The sequence below is a fragment of the Clinocottus analis genome, unplaced genomic scaffold, assembly GCF_023055335.1.
Source record: "Clinocottus analis isolate CAN_PGR_092001 unplaced genomic scaffold, fCliAna1.0.p SCAF_8, whole genome shotgun sequence".
Taxonomy (NCBI): domain Eukaryota; kingdom Metazoa; phylum Chordata; class Actinopteri; order Perciformes; family Cottidae; genus Clinocottus; species Clinocottus analis.
The window spans coordinates 10,376,121-10,392,786 of record NW_027176240.1 but is presented as its reverse complement, the minus strand read 5'-3'; the positions used below and the strand labels follow the sequence as shown (position 1 = coordinate 10,392,786).

At 43.1% G+C, this 16,666-nt stretch overlaps 1 protein-coding gene across 5 annotated transcripts in view; it reads left to right on the top strand.

Moving 5' to 3' along the window:
• Positions 1 to 16,666, top strand: part of marchf8 (membrane-associated ring finger (C3HC4) 8) — a 59,856-nt gene that overhangs the window by 18,469 nt on the left and 24,721 nt on the right. Inside the window, exon 1 of one of the 5 annotated variants that reach the window (XM_068568134.1) lies at positions 15,672 to 16,094. The exons of 3 other annotated variants lie outside the window; for them this stretch is intronic. In XM_068568134.1, coding sequence (XP_068424235.1) covers positions 16,065 to 16,094 — 30 coding nt within the window. In that variant the 5' untranslated portion in view covers positions 15,672 to 16,064. Of the gene's footprint in view, positions 1 to 15,671; positions 16,095 to 16,666 lie in introns of those variants that run through there. One more of the 5 variants, XM_068568135.1, reaches the window with a different exon arrangement.

Below are 16,666 nucleotides of genomic sequence, written 5' to 3'. Positions count from 1 at the left end.
TTACAGGGTTCAAGTCGTAGCAAGGTTACCTTGGTTTGCTGGTAAATAAAAGTGAAACTGTAAGCTGCATGTCTGGAGGGCATTTGGTCTCCCTGATTCCATGTTTGCTAGCAGGGTGACGATCCAACCCTCCATCTCTCTGCTCGGCATCACTCTCGCCCTCTGTCTGTCTCCTGCTGGCTGAGCCTCCCTCCCCCCTCCTCTGCCTCCCCCCGAGGAATAAGTGGATGAGCAGTAGCGACTCCCGTCCTCCCTGTGGAACCATCAGCAAAGTAGAGAAAGGAGAAACCGAGTGTAGCAAAAGAGGAGTGAGTGTTTACTTTGAATGCTGATTAGCTTGAGAGCCCTGGAGGTGTGTGTGCGTGCGTGCCCAGAGTTTAGTCACAGAGCTAAAGCCCATCTGGCACTCTTAGACAACACAACTGGTCTTTTAGCGCCTCGAGGAAAAAAAAAAAGCAGAACTTTCCTCTACTTAGAATTCAGAGTTGGTCAGCTGCTCCTTTTAGAGAGCAACACATCTTTAACTGTTGCTGGCCCTTTACTTGCCTCACTCCTTCAGCTCCACTCAAGTTCATTTGTCCCCCTCAAAATCCTCTTTGCGTATGTACTTGTGGGCACTTTGTCTGTGCACTGTGGCCTGCACTTCAGAACTGCTGTTGAAAAATGGAAGGTTTAAGAAATATTTTTTTCAAAGAGGTTTATTTTGTTGGAGGTGAGGTTCCCTGACGGTGCTCAGCGTTGGCAAATAATATGGTCAGATTTATTGAAGTCTGGGGTTTTTGATGAGGTGAGCAGCGATTTGAATTATGCATGCGTTGGCGATAACTTGATCTCTGGTATAGGATGGCAGCAGGTAGGGAAGAAGAAAGTGTTGTGACATATCCTAAAATTGCAAACTGACTGAGCTGCCATTGTTTGTTTGTTAAATTTCATACATCTTCAACCCCAACAGCAATGTGACTTGGTGGCGTTTTTACTGTGAATTTTGTAATTTACATGAGATGCAACATTGGATTACTGTACTTGCAGCAGGGCTGAGAAATATAGCAAAGCTTCAGTGGACACAGCTGTAGCTTTTTTTCGATTCCACATTAGCACATGCATTCACACCAACATGCATGACCTCGCTCACACTGATATTATATTTAGCCGTATATCTCTGTGACTGCGCACGCACTGAACACTGTGATACTTTACACCCGCCCTTTTGATCCTGCATGTATTCTTCATGAACGCACAGAGAGTGCTAGAAGAGAGCTGTGTCCTTCATTAAGCATGTGTCTGAGTCCAAGGACGGTTTTAATAGTCGCGGAGCTCCTAGGCACTGATGCTGGTCTCCACAAAGCCCAGCTCCATCAAACAATGACCACCACAGCATACTCTTTCAACACGGCCTTCAGGCTTTTTATTGTGGCTGCCGATTTCACAAAGTGCTTCGAGTATAGTGCGGGAACCTGCACTTTTGGTGCAGGTGACGCTTTCAGGCCGAGTTGGCAGATGGCAAGGTATCCTGCTTACAGCCAGCAATTCTACATCTGAATATGTAGTCCAAAAGGAACTTATTTTTGATTAAATGTGTTTAAAAAATATGTTTCTGGGCCTTGAGGCAGAGACACTATCACCAAACAGTTGGTGCATCTAAACTGTGCAAATCATTCTCGTGATGCCCAGAAGCTTGCAAATGGAAATGCCATGATAATCACCCAGAGGCTGATAGGGCTGGCTAATCTAGGCGTGAAATGCAGAATTATCTGGAAAAGTATTTACATGTGTGACACTCCGTGCACATTAGGACTAAACGTAAGGTGGCCACTTCTAGTTGGAAGCAGAGGAAATGTTCTGTGTATTTCACTGACTTTAAAGGTGCAAATACAAAAGCTTCTGTAATATCAGTGTCTCTACTGGTGCGGCAGTGTGATCTATTTATCATTCAAATCTGCAAATATGTGTGCACATATTTTCTCCCTTTCTCACACACGTGCATATAAACACACATACACAAGCACACAACCCGTACATTCATCCGGCGTAAATGTTCTGTGGCCAAACGGGTCCTTCGGCCTGTCTGCCAAGCAGAAGCTGGAGAGAGAAGATAACACTGGGATTCTCTTTATTCTGGCAGATGTTTTCATAAAGGTATGAATGTTGTGTGTCAGCAAACTAACCTATTTTGTGTGTACCTCTCTGGGAATTCAGAAAGATGAACACATTCTGCAAACATCTCGTATTTAGCTGCAGATGTACAGTAAATGAATAAAGTTTAAAAACATATATTTCTTTGGGGCTTCTTCTTACTGGTAGGAGACAGTGGGGCTGTAACTGACCTGCTTTTATCAATGTAATAAGAGTTCAAGAGACCTGTTATCCTTTTTCATATATTTTTTTGTTTATTAAATGTCAAAACATAGGTGTTCTTAAAGTTACAGTTATCAAGAGTCCCAAAGATGATTACAATGATAATTAACAGAGCAAAATTAGTAAATTCTCACATTGGAGCAGTTGAAACCGCACAATATTTGACATTTTTGCTCTATACATCCGAGACTATTTGAGTATATTTACTGCTGCCCACTGCAAGTCGTAAAAAAAAAAAGGACATTCAGGTGCATACAAACCCATGTCAGCAGCTGGTGTTGTTGGTCATCCCGTCTGTGCAGGAGGAACCGGCTGCACTGAGCCACTCGAGGTTGAAGTGCTAAAAAACATAATTAAATGTGAAGGAGGCGACGTGACGGACAGGCCTTTCGAGGGTCTTGAACGTAATAAGGAAGGACTTTGCTTCCTTACCTTCTGTAAGGAAGTTATTTTACCTTCTTTTGGAAGCTCTGACACTACTTTATATTAAAATTGACCCATAGCAACAGAAAATGGACTTTGAGCAGCATGAAAGGAAATTATTTCAGTCCTCTTACCTGCTCTGTATTCCAGACATGGTGTACTCTTGCATGAGTGGAAGGAGAGTTTGCTTTGTCTCCAGTGTGAGGGGGCACTGTGTATTTCAGAAGAGCAGCTATTAGCAGAGGGAGAGACCTTCAGAGGAAACTGTCGTCTAATTAACCCCTGCCCCATTGCCCTCCACCCACTCACGCATAGACACACTTTCATAGCACAAAATGAACCCTTTACTGTTAAATAAGAAGGCTCCGCCAGCTGCTTTCAGATGTGCTGTGTAAAGTACATTGACAAATGATAATCTCACAATTTACTATGTGTGCTGCTGTATAACATAATCCTGACTATTAACCTGCTCACCTACGGAGAACTGTTCAGCCTGTCGCACACTACATGAACAGAATGTGCACCTGAACACACAAAGCTTTCAGCTATGAAAGCCACTGAATTTTTTTTTTTTTTTTTTTTTTTAATTTTTTTTTTCCAGAATGAATTTAAAGGAACCAATTATATTTTAATACACAGTTACCAAGGTGCATTTCTCAGATTTTGAATATCTCTGTTGTAGGGTGTACAGAGTGTACAGAGACACAAATGAAGAGCCAGTAAATAACCAGAGATGAACAAAAAAACACATATGAAGTTATTTAAGTAATTTTCAAGTTGGAGAAGTAAAATGCGGCATCGACCGCTCCTCTCTCCTCTTTGAGACGCTGCTGCTTCAGTCTTTGAGACGCTTCGGTCGTACTTCTGTTCACTGGAAGGTGTCTCTGCGGGGAGTCTGAGGAGACCATTTAATTGAGACTCTGACATGCTGATCTGGCTTATGTGACTCGCATGGCCTCGAACATTCAGCCACAGCCAGCCAGATTCATGGAGGAGGCTCTCTGACCTCTCCCGTAGCGGCCATCTTCATCTTCCCGAGGAGACACTGCACACGTTCCCCTCACAGCAGCCTGTCCTCTGGTTCTGTGGAGTCTGACGCGCAATATCTGCCCGATGAATGCCAGTCGTATGCAGCCATACACCCAGCTGTGTAATGAGTCTGATAGGACTCATACTAAATTGTGGTAGCCAGTTTATGGCAAGCACACAGACAGATAAGTCTCTTGTGCATCAAGTGAAAGATAGTGGGCAGTCAAACGCTTTCCACTAAGACATGATGAGGTTCCCAATTGTTTGCATTTAGGGTAGGAGGACGTTTAGGCACAAATGCACCCTGGAGACTCTTACAATAGGAGTGCATCTTACTTTTGTCCAATACCTGTCACCCTAAAAGGTCTTGATCTGCTTTCTCCAACTTCTTTCTCCTCCCACCACTTCCTCTTTTTCATCCTCCTCCTCCTCATGGTGTTATCCAGTGGAAGATTAGCACACTTAATCTCTCCGCCCATGAGTTCACCCTCGTGACCACACTGTGGCCTCCTCCCTGTAGCTGCCTGCGGAGGCAGATGCCCAACAGCGGCAGACGTCGACTCGATTACATACTATTCTCACTCGTCTGTATAAAATGCCTGTGACTGCTTATACTGTAAATCTGCTAGCATGAGCTATAGGGCACACATAGGGGATAAAGCAGTATTTTGTTGAAAGCAGCACTTTAGACAGAACTCGTAGCTAGCCTTTAGATACGGCACTGCTGGTCTGTGACTTTGACATCTAACGACATTATGAGAGCAAATTACAGTTTCTTTTTTGACAAAAGCTTTGTCCTATGACCTGCAAAAGGATAGACAGCTGGACTAGTGTTCGCTAAAAAGCAATAAGCAGATGTTAGACTATTAACATATTGTGCTAGATATCTAATATGGTAAACACAATATTTGCACAATATGTAATGGGATATCTGTTTAAAGTAATGTTTAATACCATCTCTCTGAAGTACCTAATACTAAAGAAACAAAAAACAAGTTTTCACTGGTCACTAAGACAATAACCCTTCTGTATTGCTTCATTTGACAGAAAAGAAACCGGACAGAGTAATATATTTAAACTTATAAATAAATATAAATATATTTTGCCAAATGTTGATGTTTGTTGTCCATCTGTGCTTCTTAGTAACTATTTTATTCAGATCAGTTATATATTATTATAAGAGAGCTACAAAAGAGCAACGTAAGCTTTCATCCCACATTCTTTTAAAAAATAAAATCTTTTGAGTCAAATGACGGACGTATCAGAAAAATATCCAACAGCATTTCTAAATCAAAGTTGAGAGTCCCATTGTACACCAAGAACAGTTTACGACCAACCTGCTATTTTTTTTTCTGTTGGAAGGAAGACGGCATGCACAAACGCTCCCATCGTCAGAGTAGAATACCAGTTGTTTGTTTCTTTGAAATTTCTATTTTCAGTACGGAGACGGCAACAAGGATCCACCTTCTGAGGCTATTTGAGAGAGAGATGCAATCTACCATCTCAAAACTATTGCAGAAAGTGTTTGAAGCCTTCATTGCCTATATTGACCCCACAAAGAGAATAATATAGTTTTCAGTTATTGCACCACAAGACCAGGTCATGATAAAAAGAGTAACCAATGAAGATAATGGCAGCTAGAGTCAAGATGCCACGTATCACAGGTCATAAAGCACTTTTAAACCCATGAGATAGTGTGCACAGTACTTATCTTAACCTGTGGTCAGTACAGCTGCGTAAATGCACTTGTACCTGGTCTCCTGATGAGGCGTTCACTGAGCTCTGCAGAGTAACAAGGACTGCAGCCCGGCATCGACGTCCACGTCCGTCTTCCGAGAGGAGAAATTGAGTACAGGCAGAACACACTGAACACGCACAGAGAAAGGGTCCAGGTGAGAGAATAAAAAGATAAGGTGAAAGAGTGCACAATTACGCTCGGTTGTAAACAACTTGAAGGCGGCGAGAGAGGAGCATGCTGTTGCTGTAGAAACGGGGCAAAGACTAAATAATAGTACTATTGGCAGGTCTGGCGCAGCAGAGGCAGAATGTGAAGAAGCCGCCTGCTGTTCACCCCGACATCCCTCTGCTTTGCTTCGGTCAGAGCCATCAGGCGGTTTATGTGCCAGGAGCGCTGTGGTTTCCCACTGGTAGTGGTCTCTCGAAGGACGATGTCACTCGTCATCTAAACCAACATCCTGATTTCGAGCCTTCTGCAAGGGTAACGCGAATGAGAAAAATGTTTGTCCCTGTGAAATCGAGGTGAAGCCTATTTGTAAAAGCAGTAGCTGTCAGTCCTTTGTCATTTAGATTGATGTGTTTATTTGAACCCACGGCACGTTCCACACACGCGTAAGGAGTCATGTGGCTACTCCGTTGTCTAGTGCTTCTGGTCACACTGCCAGAAGTGACGGCGATCAGCCTGTCTTGTGAACGCTTGCATGCACAAATGCACTTTTTGATTCTTCCAGGGATGTGGCCCGCTAATGGATTATGATGGGGCTTTGTGTGACACATGGAAATCTCAAGCCACTGAAACAAGAGGCGCATGGAAGTAATGCAGGCAGAGAGAATGACTCATCAACCTCCCAAGGACATTGGAGCTAATACTTAAACCATCTTTTGACACGCCACGAGGAATCTTTTTAATAAGTCACTAAGTAACAGAACGCATCTCTGAATCATTATCCAGTTTCAGGTTAACTAACTTGAATAGATATGTTTGACTCGCACAGTGATTATATTAGCACTAATGTTTGGGAATGCTTTGTACACACTTGCACATGCGCACATTGTTTTGTTTTAGAGTTGTCGACCAAACAAGTTGGGGCCAGGGAAGCAGTTGCTCTGCTTTTCGGAAGGTGAAAAAGTGTTTTAATGTTTCGACGAGAGGAAACTTTTGTCTCTTCACTCTGACGGCGTTGTTACATTACGAATGTGTCACAGCAGCGCATGTTGAGCAATATCTTCAAAGCACATTCAGTTGTGACAACTGATAGTTTGCACAATGTTGCCGTACGTGCACACTTGAGACTTGTTTGTTGTTGTATATCGCTTTAAATGTTACTTTGGTGTGATTTGAAGGAAATGTCAGTCTTCCCCAGTTGTTGACCTTAAACAAAGTCCGCTGTGTTTCAGGCTGCACACACTGACTCCAGGAAGTGTGCAGATCTGGGCAGTGGGGAAAGGGTTTTACTCTTGGATTGGCAGCAAACCTGTTGCTCACGGTGTGTGAATGTGTGCGTGTCAGTCATCAGGCAGATAGAAACGAAGCCACATGATTCAGAAGCTGAAGCTGCAACGGTTATGGTAGACAAAGATATGCGCTGATACAGAGTTGAGCGAGGACAAAGGAGTATCGGTGGTTTGTGGAAGAGGATCTGATGCATTGCTCCTGTTGACCACTCAAAGTACTCTGACTGAATACAAAACGTATAGACCGCTGTTTGTCTCCCAGGGAGCTGGATTACTCCGCTGAACAAACTGTTGAAACTCGAGCTGCAGAAAAGGGACACTTTGTACGAATAAGGAGAATGCAAAAGATGCTGCCTCCATAAGAATATTGTCTGTCTTCTCCTGAGGACATTTGATATCTTTATTTGCTGGTTGACAGCTTTTATCCCCGCTATCGCTCACAAATTCTAAATGGTCGCTTACGTCTCTGAAATGTGCGATTCAAGCATGGTTATCTAAGTGGAACTGATATGTAATCACCACTTTGTAATTTTATTGCGAAATGTGGATAATGCATTTTTTGTTTTTGAGCTTGGAGCAGAGCAGTCCCCTGTTTCAGTTTTAACTTGAAATGTAATTCCTCTGTGTGTGTGTGTGTCTTCACTCACACAGTTCACTGAGATGGAGATCAAGCAGCTCACGCACAGCTGTACTTTACGGATAGGTTGTTCAACTTGTTGTAAGGCTTCCAGTGTGATGAAAGAGGGAGGAATGGAACAAGCGGTGGGAAATTGCTATAAAAATCCAAATGTCATAAGGGAAACATCTCACCATCTGCTCCCTCTTTGAAAGCTGATTTCAGTCCCATTTCATGTGGAAAAAAGGTGCTCTTCACGATATTTGTTTAAAACTGTCTGCACACAGACGGAGAGCTGACGAGACAAATATTGACAGGGTGGAGTGAGATTGAAAGGAGGTTTTGCGTAAATTGAGTCACTGGAAGATGAAAATGAAATGTAGCGGGAGATGAAAAATGTAGAAGAGGATGGGGAATGGCAGCATTTGAGATGGCAGCACTGGGAGATGGAAATGAAGAAAAAGCAAAGGTTGGAGTGTGGACCGGCTGGGAGCGATTGGATTTTCACTTCATCCTTATCACTTCAAAAGACCGGCTGTAAAATACAGTCTGCTCCTCTGCACACCTTCCTCCATCTCTCTCTCTCTCTCTGTCTCCAGACCCGGAGGTGAAGTGGATCATTTTTGGAAAATGTGTGGCTTAATAGTCATAGGTTTGATATGCTGGGCAGTTATCTTTCACAGAGACAGCCTTGATGTCCCAAGGAGCTTGCGTATTCAGCGCTGCATGTGAGCTTTGGCTCTGCACTGCCCTTTACTTAATGTGAGCTGCAGTGGTCATGGAGGCCTTTGTGGAGTGTGACATTGTTGCTGTATAACACTTGAAACAATCCTCCGGGGGTATCAGGAGAGTTCGAAACGCTCCAAATGTAGCAGATTGGTTTCCAATCCGGCTTTGTTTTGTTTCACGCCGTGATGATGTGCCTCTCGTGCACTTTACCGTCATTTTTTTAGTGTCGTAAAAATGATCTAAAGCGAGTCACGACGGCTTCATTGTGAGCCCCTCACAGTTGTGTCATGTGGCACAGAACAATCCTCACCGACGCTGCGAGAGCTTCAGCCATATGGAGATGAAAGAACGGGTCACACATGCATTGATGTGAACGGCGACGGCAAGCTTCAGTTCAGAGACACCGGACGTCATCTGGATTGTGCCGTTTGGATGTTTGAAACTGCAGCAGAGAAGGATGAGTTTAGAGTGAATAGAGGTTGTTGTTTCCTTGGGGTGAAGGACACTGAAGAGTGGACTGTCACATTTCCTGTATCTTGTAAAGAAAGTCAGCATGAGTCACCAAAAGCATCAGTACTGATACTACTTAGTGCTGATGAAATACCTGAATAACATTGCTTTAGTCATTGCATTTGACTGTTGAACATTAATTGTTTTCAAATGAACTCCTATTTTGGTAAATTCCTTGTATTTTGAATTGATTTAATTTAATAATTAATTTCTTCACTTTTTTGACAAAATGTTAAATTTGGTCATCCATCCATCCATTTTCTGAACCGCTTATCCTCATTAGGGGCCCTGGAGCCGATCCTAGCTGTCAAGGGGCGAAGGCAGGGTACACCCTGGACTAGTCGCCAGTCCATCACAGGGCAATTGGTCATTTTAGGTTTAATTGTCTGTTTTAATTTCAATCAAATGCTAATATAGGATAACCAAAAGTCAGTTGCACAAATCAATATTACATTTAGAGGGACTTTTCTCCAAAAACTTCTTTTTTATAAACTCAACTATCCATGAACTAAATCAAATAACAGTATCAGACCTTTTGTTTCTATTTTCTTCATTAGTTCCAAATGTTATTGAATATTATCAGGAAAAAATGGAGACTGTTTTGTTGTGAAGCGGAGTTGAGGGTATGTACAGGACCAGGTCAGCAGAGGGCAGTAGAGCAAACGGTGTATCTGAGCTTCCAGCAGCTCTGGGGCCCTCTGCCCTCTCAAGTCCAGGGGATGTGAACCAGGAAATGGTTTCGAATGCATCACAACACTCGTTCTGATTGCTCCCCAGTTTTCCCTTCTGAGCATTTGAGCATTTTCAAATATTTAAAATGCAAATGTACCTTTCACTGAACTGCAGGCATGAGGCATGTAAGACGACTAGCCTTTAAATGTAAATTGCTGCTGCTCCTCTGCACCATATTTCTCTGGGAGCCAAATGAGGCCAGACCTTAAAAATTGGAGTAGGTGTGTGGGGAACAGATCCATTGCTCCATCCTTCATCATTAGTGCATGGAGGTGGGAGAGGAAGAGGATGTGTAAATCCAAGGTTACTCGGTTCAGGTAGCTGTAGTGTAGGGTCATGAATAGAGTTGTAGCCCAGTGGTACACAGAACATCAAAGCATCCAACGCTAGAAACAAGCAGAGTTGGAAAGAAAAGAAACTGTCAGTAGTTTCCGTTTGCTGTTGTCTTTTGTTCATCTGCAAAACAACACACCTCTGAGGAGAAGTGCCATCTGATGGTAGGACTTAAGTATTTATTCATACTTCCTCTTTGTGTAAATTTGCCTTTCTGTGTTGAGAGATGCAGGGATGGAAGGTTCGGCCGAGGGAGCTTCATCACCCCAGGCATGTTTGAGTGCCAGGAGCTCCACTCTGAGGGTTTGAAGGCTGCTGAGAAGCTGCTCACATCCCTGAAATCCTAATCAGATTCTTTGAAATGCAGGAGAAATAAAAGTGTAGTTATATTGAAGAGAATATTATTGTATTGTGAGTATAAAATGCCCCAATCCTTATATTTGCAATACAGACTTGTCCATACAACCTGTCCAGGGTAAAACGTGGGGCACGTGTTGGGCCTGTGGGGCATCTGTTCAACCGCAGGTGATGATGGATGATGTCATGCTTAGTTTCTTTTTTTAATACATGTGTATGCTAAGGTCATTCCTCTAGCGACGCACATTCATAGCAAAGGTTCAGCACCAGTGATAGATCTAAAGTTTTTTTGAAGAGATGGCTGGATGAAGTATATCAATCACTTTCAAACGGCCTTTGAAAAATCTTTCCTGCAAAGGTGATGCGGTCTGGGAATTTGAAAGATGGAGACATGAAACTGTTATTGCTTCTTATTTGAAAAATACAGGATAGCAATTGCATTCATGTTTATCAGTATGCGGATGTTTATAGGCGACAGAGCTAAAGCCAGACTTGGCCCGCCCGATGATTGTACTTATCTTTAGTCATTAAGAAGTAACCATGTACATTTGTAGTCATTCAGTTATAAATTTGAACATCTGTTGTTCCATCCCGTGGTCGAGACCGTCGGATCAGCTGGGTTGAACAGCACAATGCGCTTTGTTCAGCTTTTGCATCCGAGCAGCTTTTGATGACTCCTCTGATCCAACGCACACTCACATTGTGGGGATGTAATTCAGTTGGCGAGCTTCTCATCACACCAATTAGCTCTCTTGCTGCAACTTGGGAAGTATTTAGGATTCATTGATCCACGCTACTGCCCGTGTTGAGCAAGGTCTACCTCTGTTGCCAGTTTCTGCTGATGTCCCATGCTCCTCATAGGACCTAATGCACTGGTGAAATACTAATCTACTTTAGAAGGTTGTCATTAGCCCCAGGTGCTGATGTGGAGACTGATGGAGTCTGTGCTTCAGTCTGCACAATAAATGCTGCGGGTAATGTTTTTTTGTTTGTTGATAAACCCAGTTGCTGGCAGTCGTTAAAGAGAAGGCTATGTGGCTGCTGGCTAACGCATACCTTTAATGTGATGTTTGTGTGTGGATGTTGGCGCAGATTGTATAACGAACATAAGCCAGGACCACAACTATCTAAAAGGAAATCGATAATGAGCTCAAGATCAGTCTTTTCATCACTCACTAGCAGTTTGTGGTGCTTTACTTTCCATATCGCTCCAGTTTACAGTACACGGTTCGCTAAAGGTCAGAAAAGGCCTGAGATGACTTCTGTACTGTCCCTGTGGAGTAAACTGTCGTAAAAATATGCATAGAGATAAATCAATCGCAGAGTTTACAGACTTGCTCACCATCTCTTTGACACTGTGTGTGTGTGTGTGTGTGTGTGTGTGTGTGATGCACAGGATTGTATTACTTATGAGAGTGTGCTCTGGCTCAAACTTCCCACAGACTGAACTGTAATCTCAACCAAACAATACTGAAGGTAATCAGTCACATGCAGCCTCTACTCTGTTGTTTTGTACTACAACTGCTCTGATCGGACACTGTGATCCCTTTTATCACCACATTTCTTTTTAAGTGCAGTGTGTTATGCTCCATGCCATGCCAGTGAGTCACTCATTAGTGATACGGAGAGGTTTTTCTTCTCTGTACTGAAGTCTGCAGCCGGTAAAAACACTCAGGCACTGTGAAAGACTCGACATCACGACTGACGTTTGCAGATTGCTCTCTGAGAGGAGAACACTGCGTTCAGATTCTCCTCAGGGTGGACAGATTGGACTCTAGATGAATTAAATTAAACATGACTGACGTAAAAGCTGCAGTTAACTTGTTTGAGGCCAAACCTGGAGTTGAGACTCAAATCCTTCGTCCTTGAACATTACAAAATACTGTAATTTTGTAATATAAATCATGTGAGCACAATATAACAAACTATGTTACATTTGTTGGCTTTGCAGGAATGACATGATGTCCACCTGTTGTCCCAATCAATTCAAGTTAATTTATTCATAGCGCAAAACTAGAAAATGTCCAAACTAGACTTTTTATGCATTCTATTTCATCCATGTATCTTTTTGTTAACGTAACTTAAACATACAAATGAGTGCCTGAACTTCTTACTGGACTGCATATGTCGTTGTTGTGGCCAAATCGGTAATCAATAATAATGAATCTCTGAGTTGTGCATTTATTAGCAGCTTCCTACTGCTCCTTTTGCTTTGTTGAATTAATCATCTATTTTAAATGTTTTCATTGAGTGTTTTTTGGATTCCCACCTACATCTTAGTGTTAGTGTTTGTATGCGCCTCATCTTTCCACCAGTGGGACCGTCTGAATTGTGTCTAATAATAAACAGTCATCAGGTGGCACGCGCTATAGTTCTGCCGCCTACACAGCCAGAAATAGTCAGATAAAGTGTGGCTCCCAGAAAGAGGTCACTTAATAGTTCATCGCCCCACCTGACCGCCTCTCTGATGGTCCCGTTTGCTCACATCCCCTTTCCACAAATCTCCATCGGTTTTCACAGGTCGACATAGATTTGCGCCATAAGGTGTCAAAATTGAGAGAGATGTGAGAAATTGGGCAAGAGGCCACTGGACTGTGAGGAAAAGCCACAAATCAATAAAGCTGCTCCGGTCGGCCACTTGTTTTGTGCGGGTGAATTGGTGGCATTGTGTCGTCGTCGTGTTGCCGCAATGATGGCCCACTTATTGTTTGTGCTCTGCGTATTCCAGTCTGAAGATTATGTACCATGAATACACAAGGCTCAGAAACCTTCCTCCGCTGCATTGCACAGATATGTAAATGAAAAGCAAAGCTCCAGATCAAAGCGTTGCATACGGTTACAGCAGATAAGTAGCAAAGGATCCCTGTGTAGTTATTCAACATTTTACAGCATATTAGACAAGGAAAAAACACATCACTTCTCAAGAGTTTGTCTTTGATTTTTCTCACGGACCATCTCTCCCCTCCTTCATTCCCGGCTCTCTCTCCCCTCCCTCTCTAATTTGAGGTAGATTTGATTGAAACGTGCAGAAGGTCGACAAGCTTTATTGTTGTAGTCATCAGTATGCATGACTGTACCTGAATATGAACTGAAAAGGCTATTACGACGCAATTTCACGCTCAGTGGGATATTTGACATGTTTCTCACTCAGTTTTCTCTTTTTTCTTTCTTTTTTTTTTCTCCCTTCACACTTTGCCTTTACATTTCTATCTTTACCGCTGCATCCAACTCTGATATGTCACCTCCTCTCGTGTCTCTGACTTTGCATCACCCTGCTTTCTTTCTATAAACCCGATCAGCCGTTTTATACATCAGCTGTGACTGTATTTTTTGACAGGCCCTATAATCAGTCCAACCACTGTCTTCCATAACCCAACGTGTCCCTTAGCTTTACATTAGAAAGCCCCGCAGTGTTGCTGCCAACCTGTGCTGAAAGATCAGCAGCTCATCAAGTGTTGTTAATGTGACGGGGCTCTTCTCTGGCTGAGCGACCAGGAAGCTGCACTTCTGCATCATCTGCAGTTATATTCTCACCTCTGCTTAACAATCTGTTCTTTGCACACATTTGCATCCTTTGATGGCTGAATCATTTCCGTTTGTCTTAAAACATGCAGGGATTAGGGCTGCTGGGGTAATAAGAGCTTTGCTGTCCTCCTTATGGGCAGTATGAACCAGCAGATATCCCAAATTGAGGCATTGGCATTGGGAGAGAAACAATTAGCAGTTGTGGAAAAAAAAAAAGATCTTTTTTTCTCCAGTGAAAACTGCAGTACTGCATTATAAATGTAAGTAGTAAAGTAAAAGTCCTTCATTCAAGATTTTACTGATTTTAAAAGTATCAACAAAATAAACTTTACAGTTAAAGTACTCATTATGCATCAGAAGTGAAAACTGAACAGTATTTCAATAATATCAGTTCAATATTACACTGTTGCGTTTAAAGTTAATCAATCTTCGAATCAAATGTCATTGTATTTTATAAACTGTTCCTATAGTGAGCTTGTTACATACTATGTAAAATCGTCACGTGTAAATGGCTGTTGAAGAGAGCTCTAAAATAAAAATACAATATTTTTGCCCGAGATGTTGGGAGTAGAAGTCTGAAGTAAAGCATGAAAGTGTAAAATCTCTTTGTTGTGTTAGCTGGCCAAAGTGCACGAGCCGAGGCCAGTGGACTTGCTGTAAGACTGTATTTAGAGGCTAAAGCCGGTTAAGCAGTGTTACTGTAGTGTAAAGTGCTGCTCAGCTCCTCGGCCAATGGAAATGACCTGATCTGTCCTTAGTGTGCAGATGGAGAACAGAGACCTCACTTCTAACATAACTTTCAGATCAAAGTCTCAGGCCCGGAGGTCGTACGCATCCATGGTATGAATCAAAGTATTTAATCAATATTACCATTTGAACAGGGTAAAGTCCGCAACATTTAGTAAAATAAATTAAACGCAACATGAATTTATAGTCCACAAAAACCCAAGGTTGAGTCTTGGGGGTCTTAAGGGTTCTTCAAATGCCTGTGAATGCTGTATGTGACCTGTTGGTGATGGATGGCTGCAGCTAACGCGTCCTGTTTGATGTTTGTTTATCTCTGCCCTCCATGATGGTATCCATCAAACGTTTGTAGCATCTCATTATCGCTTTACACTCAGAACAACAAACAAGCATCATCATTCTAGCCCATATCGCTAGCTGTATTAGACGGTTTCATTGGTGTGTTTATTAGTGGACTCTAGTTGGTATATTGCTCAGGAGGGATTGTGCCGCCCTTGACTAGAGCTGTGAGGATGTGTGTAGTAAATTACCCCTTCATCTCTTCTGCGCCTTGTATCCCTCTGTGCCTGATGGGGATTGGTGGAACCAGCAGCAACGGCCTCTCTGATTGGTGGACAATGATGGTGGTTTTTAAGAGGGTTGGTGCCTGACTCCTTGTCATAAAACAGTCAGAGATTCAGAGGAGAGAGAGTGAGGGGGGGTGGGGGGGGGGATAAATTGCAGGATGGGCTTAAGTAGAGTTAGATGAAGGTAATTTAAGGTTAAGCTCAGTTTGCAGAGCAGAGGGAGTCTATTTAAAGGACACCACCTCCCCCTCATGAATGATTCAACAACAGTTTGCCCCTCCCCCACCTTTCACCAAGATCAGCTGGAGGAAGTGGATGCTCGGCCAATGAGATTACAGCGCAGGACTGACTGTGTGTGTTTGTGTGTGTGTTCATGTATGTGTGTGTGCGCAGCTGAGAGGGAGAACAAGCCTGGACAAGTAGCAGCAGCTCTGCCACTGTGTTGTGTGTCTGTGTTTTGTGTGAAGAAAATGTAGGGCAGCCGCGTGTCCTCCCTCTGCCATCTCTCTCATCTTCTCCTCCGTCTGTCTTTGTTTCCGCTCTGTGCCGCCGTAGCTGCAGTCGTCACGGCGACGGCCGACATTGTTGCCACTGCTCCACTTCTGTATTTACAGAGGTCTCTCTCTCTTTTTCTCTTTCTCTCTCTCTCTCTCTCGCTCTCTCTCTCTGTCTCTGTCTCTGTCTGTCTCTTTCTCTCTCTCTCTCGTTCTCTCTCTGTCTCTCTCTCTTTCTCTCTCCATCTCCGTCTCGGCTCACCTCGAGGATTTACAGAGGGGGCATGCAACCTCCCTGAGGAACCATTGTCTGAGTGAGGGTGTGTGTGTGTGTGTGTGTGTGTGTGTGTGTGAGTGTGTTTGTGTATGTATGTGAGTGTGTTTGATTGTGTTCATGTGTGTATGTGTGTGAAAGAGGTGTGTGTCTGTGTGTGAAAGAGGTGACATCAGGATCCAGACATGAATTCCTGTTGGAAAATGAAGATTCAGGTACAGATATCTTGTTCTTGTCTTTGTTGATGGTGCCGATGTTGTCATTGTTGTGATTATTTTCATTGCTCCAGAGTGTACCCTCTACATCTATTACATTAAATACAACACTCGGCTTTATACAACATCTACAGCCATCGTCAATCATGTGTACGGCATGTTTTAATCATTTTATTTCGAGGAAAGGGGACTCATTGCAGTTTACGTTGAGTGATTGTTATTGTGAGGCCTTGCGTCTCCGTGGTGATGGCCGAGCGTTTACTGCAGTTACTAGTGTGTGTGTGTGTGTGTGTGTGTGTGTGTGTGTGTGTGTGTGTGTGTGTGTGTGTGTGTGTGTGTGTGTGTGTGTGGCGCAAAATGAGCAGAAACGAGTCAGACATGGTCCCTCTCTAACGTCTGGGGTTACGAATGTGTTTACATTACGTTTGTTTTATTCTTCTTTTCCATCTGCACTGGTTTTGGTCTAGTCAGCGCTATCTGTCGGGGGTCCTGAACCCTGTATGTAGTGTTGTTACATGTGCCATGCACAACGGTCCTATACATGTGTGTTTGTGCGGGTCAGAGGAGCATCT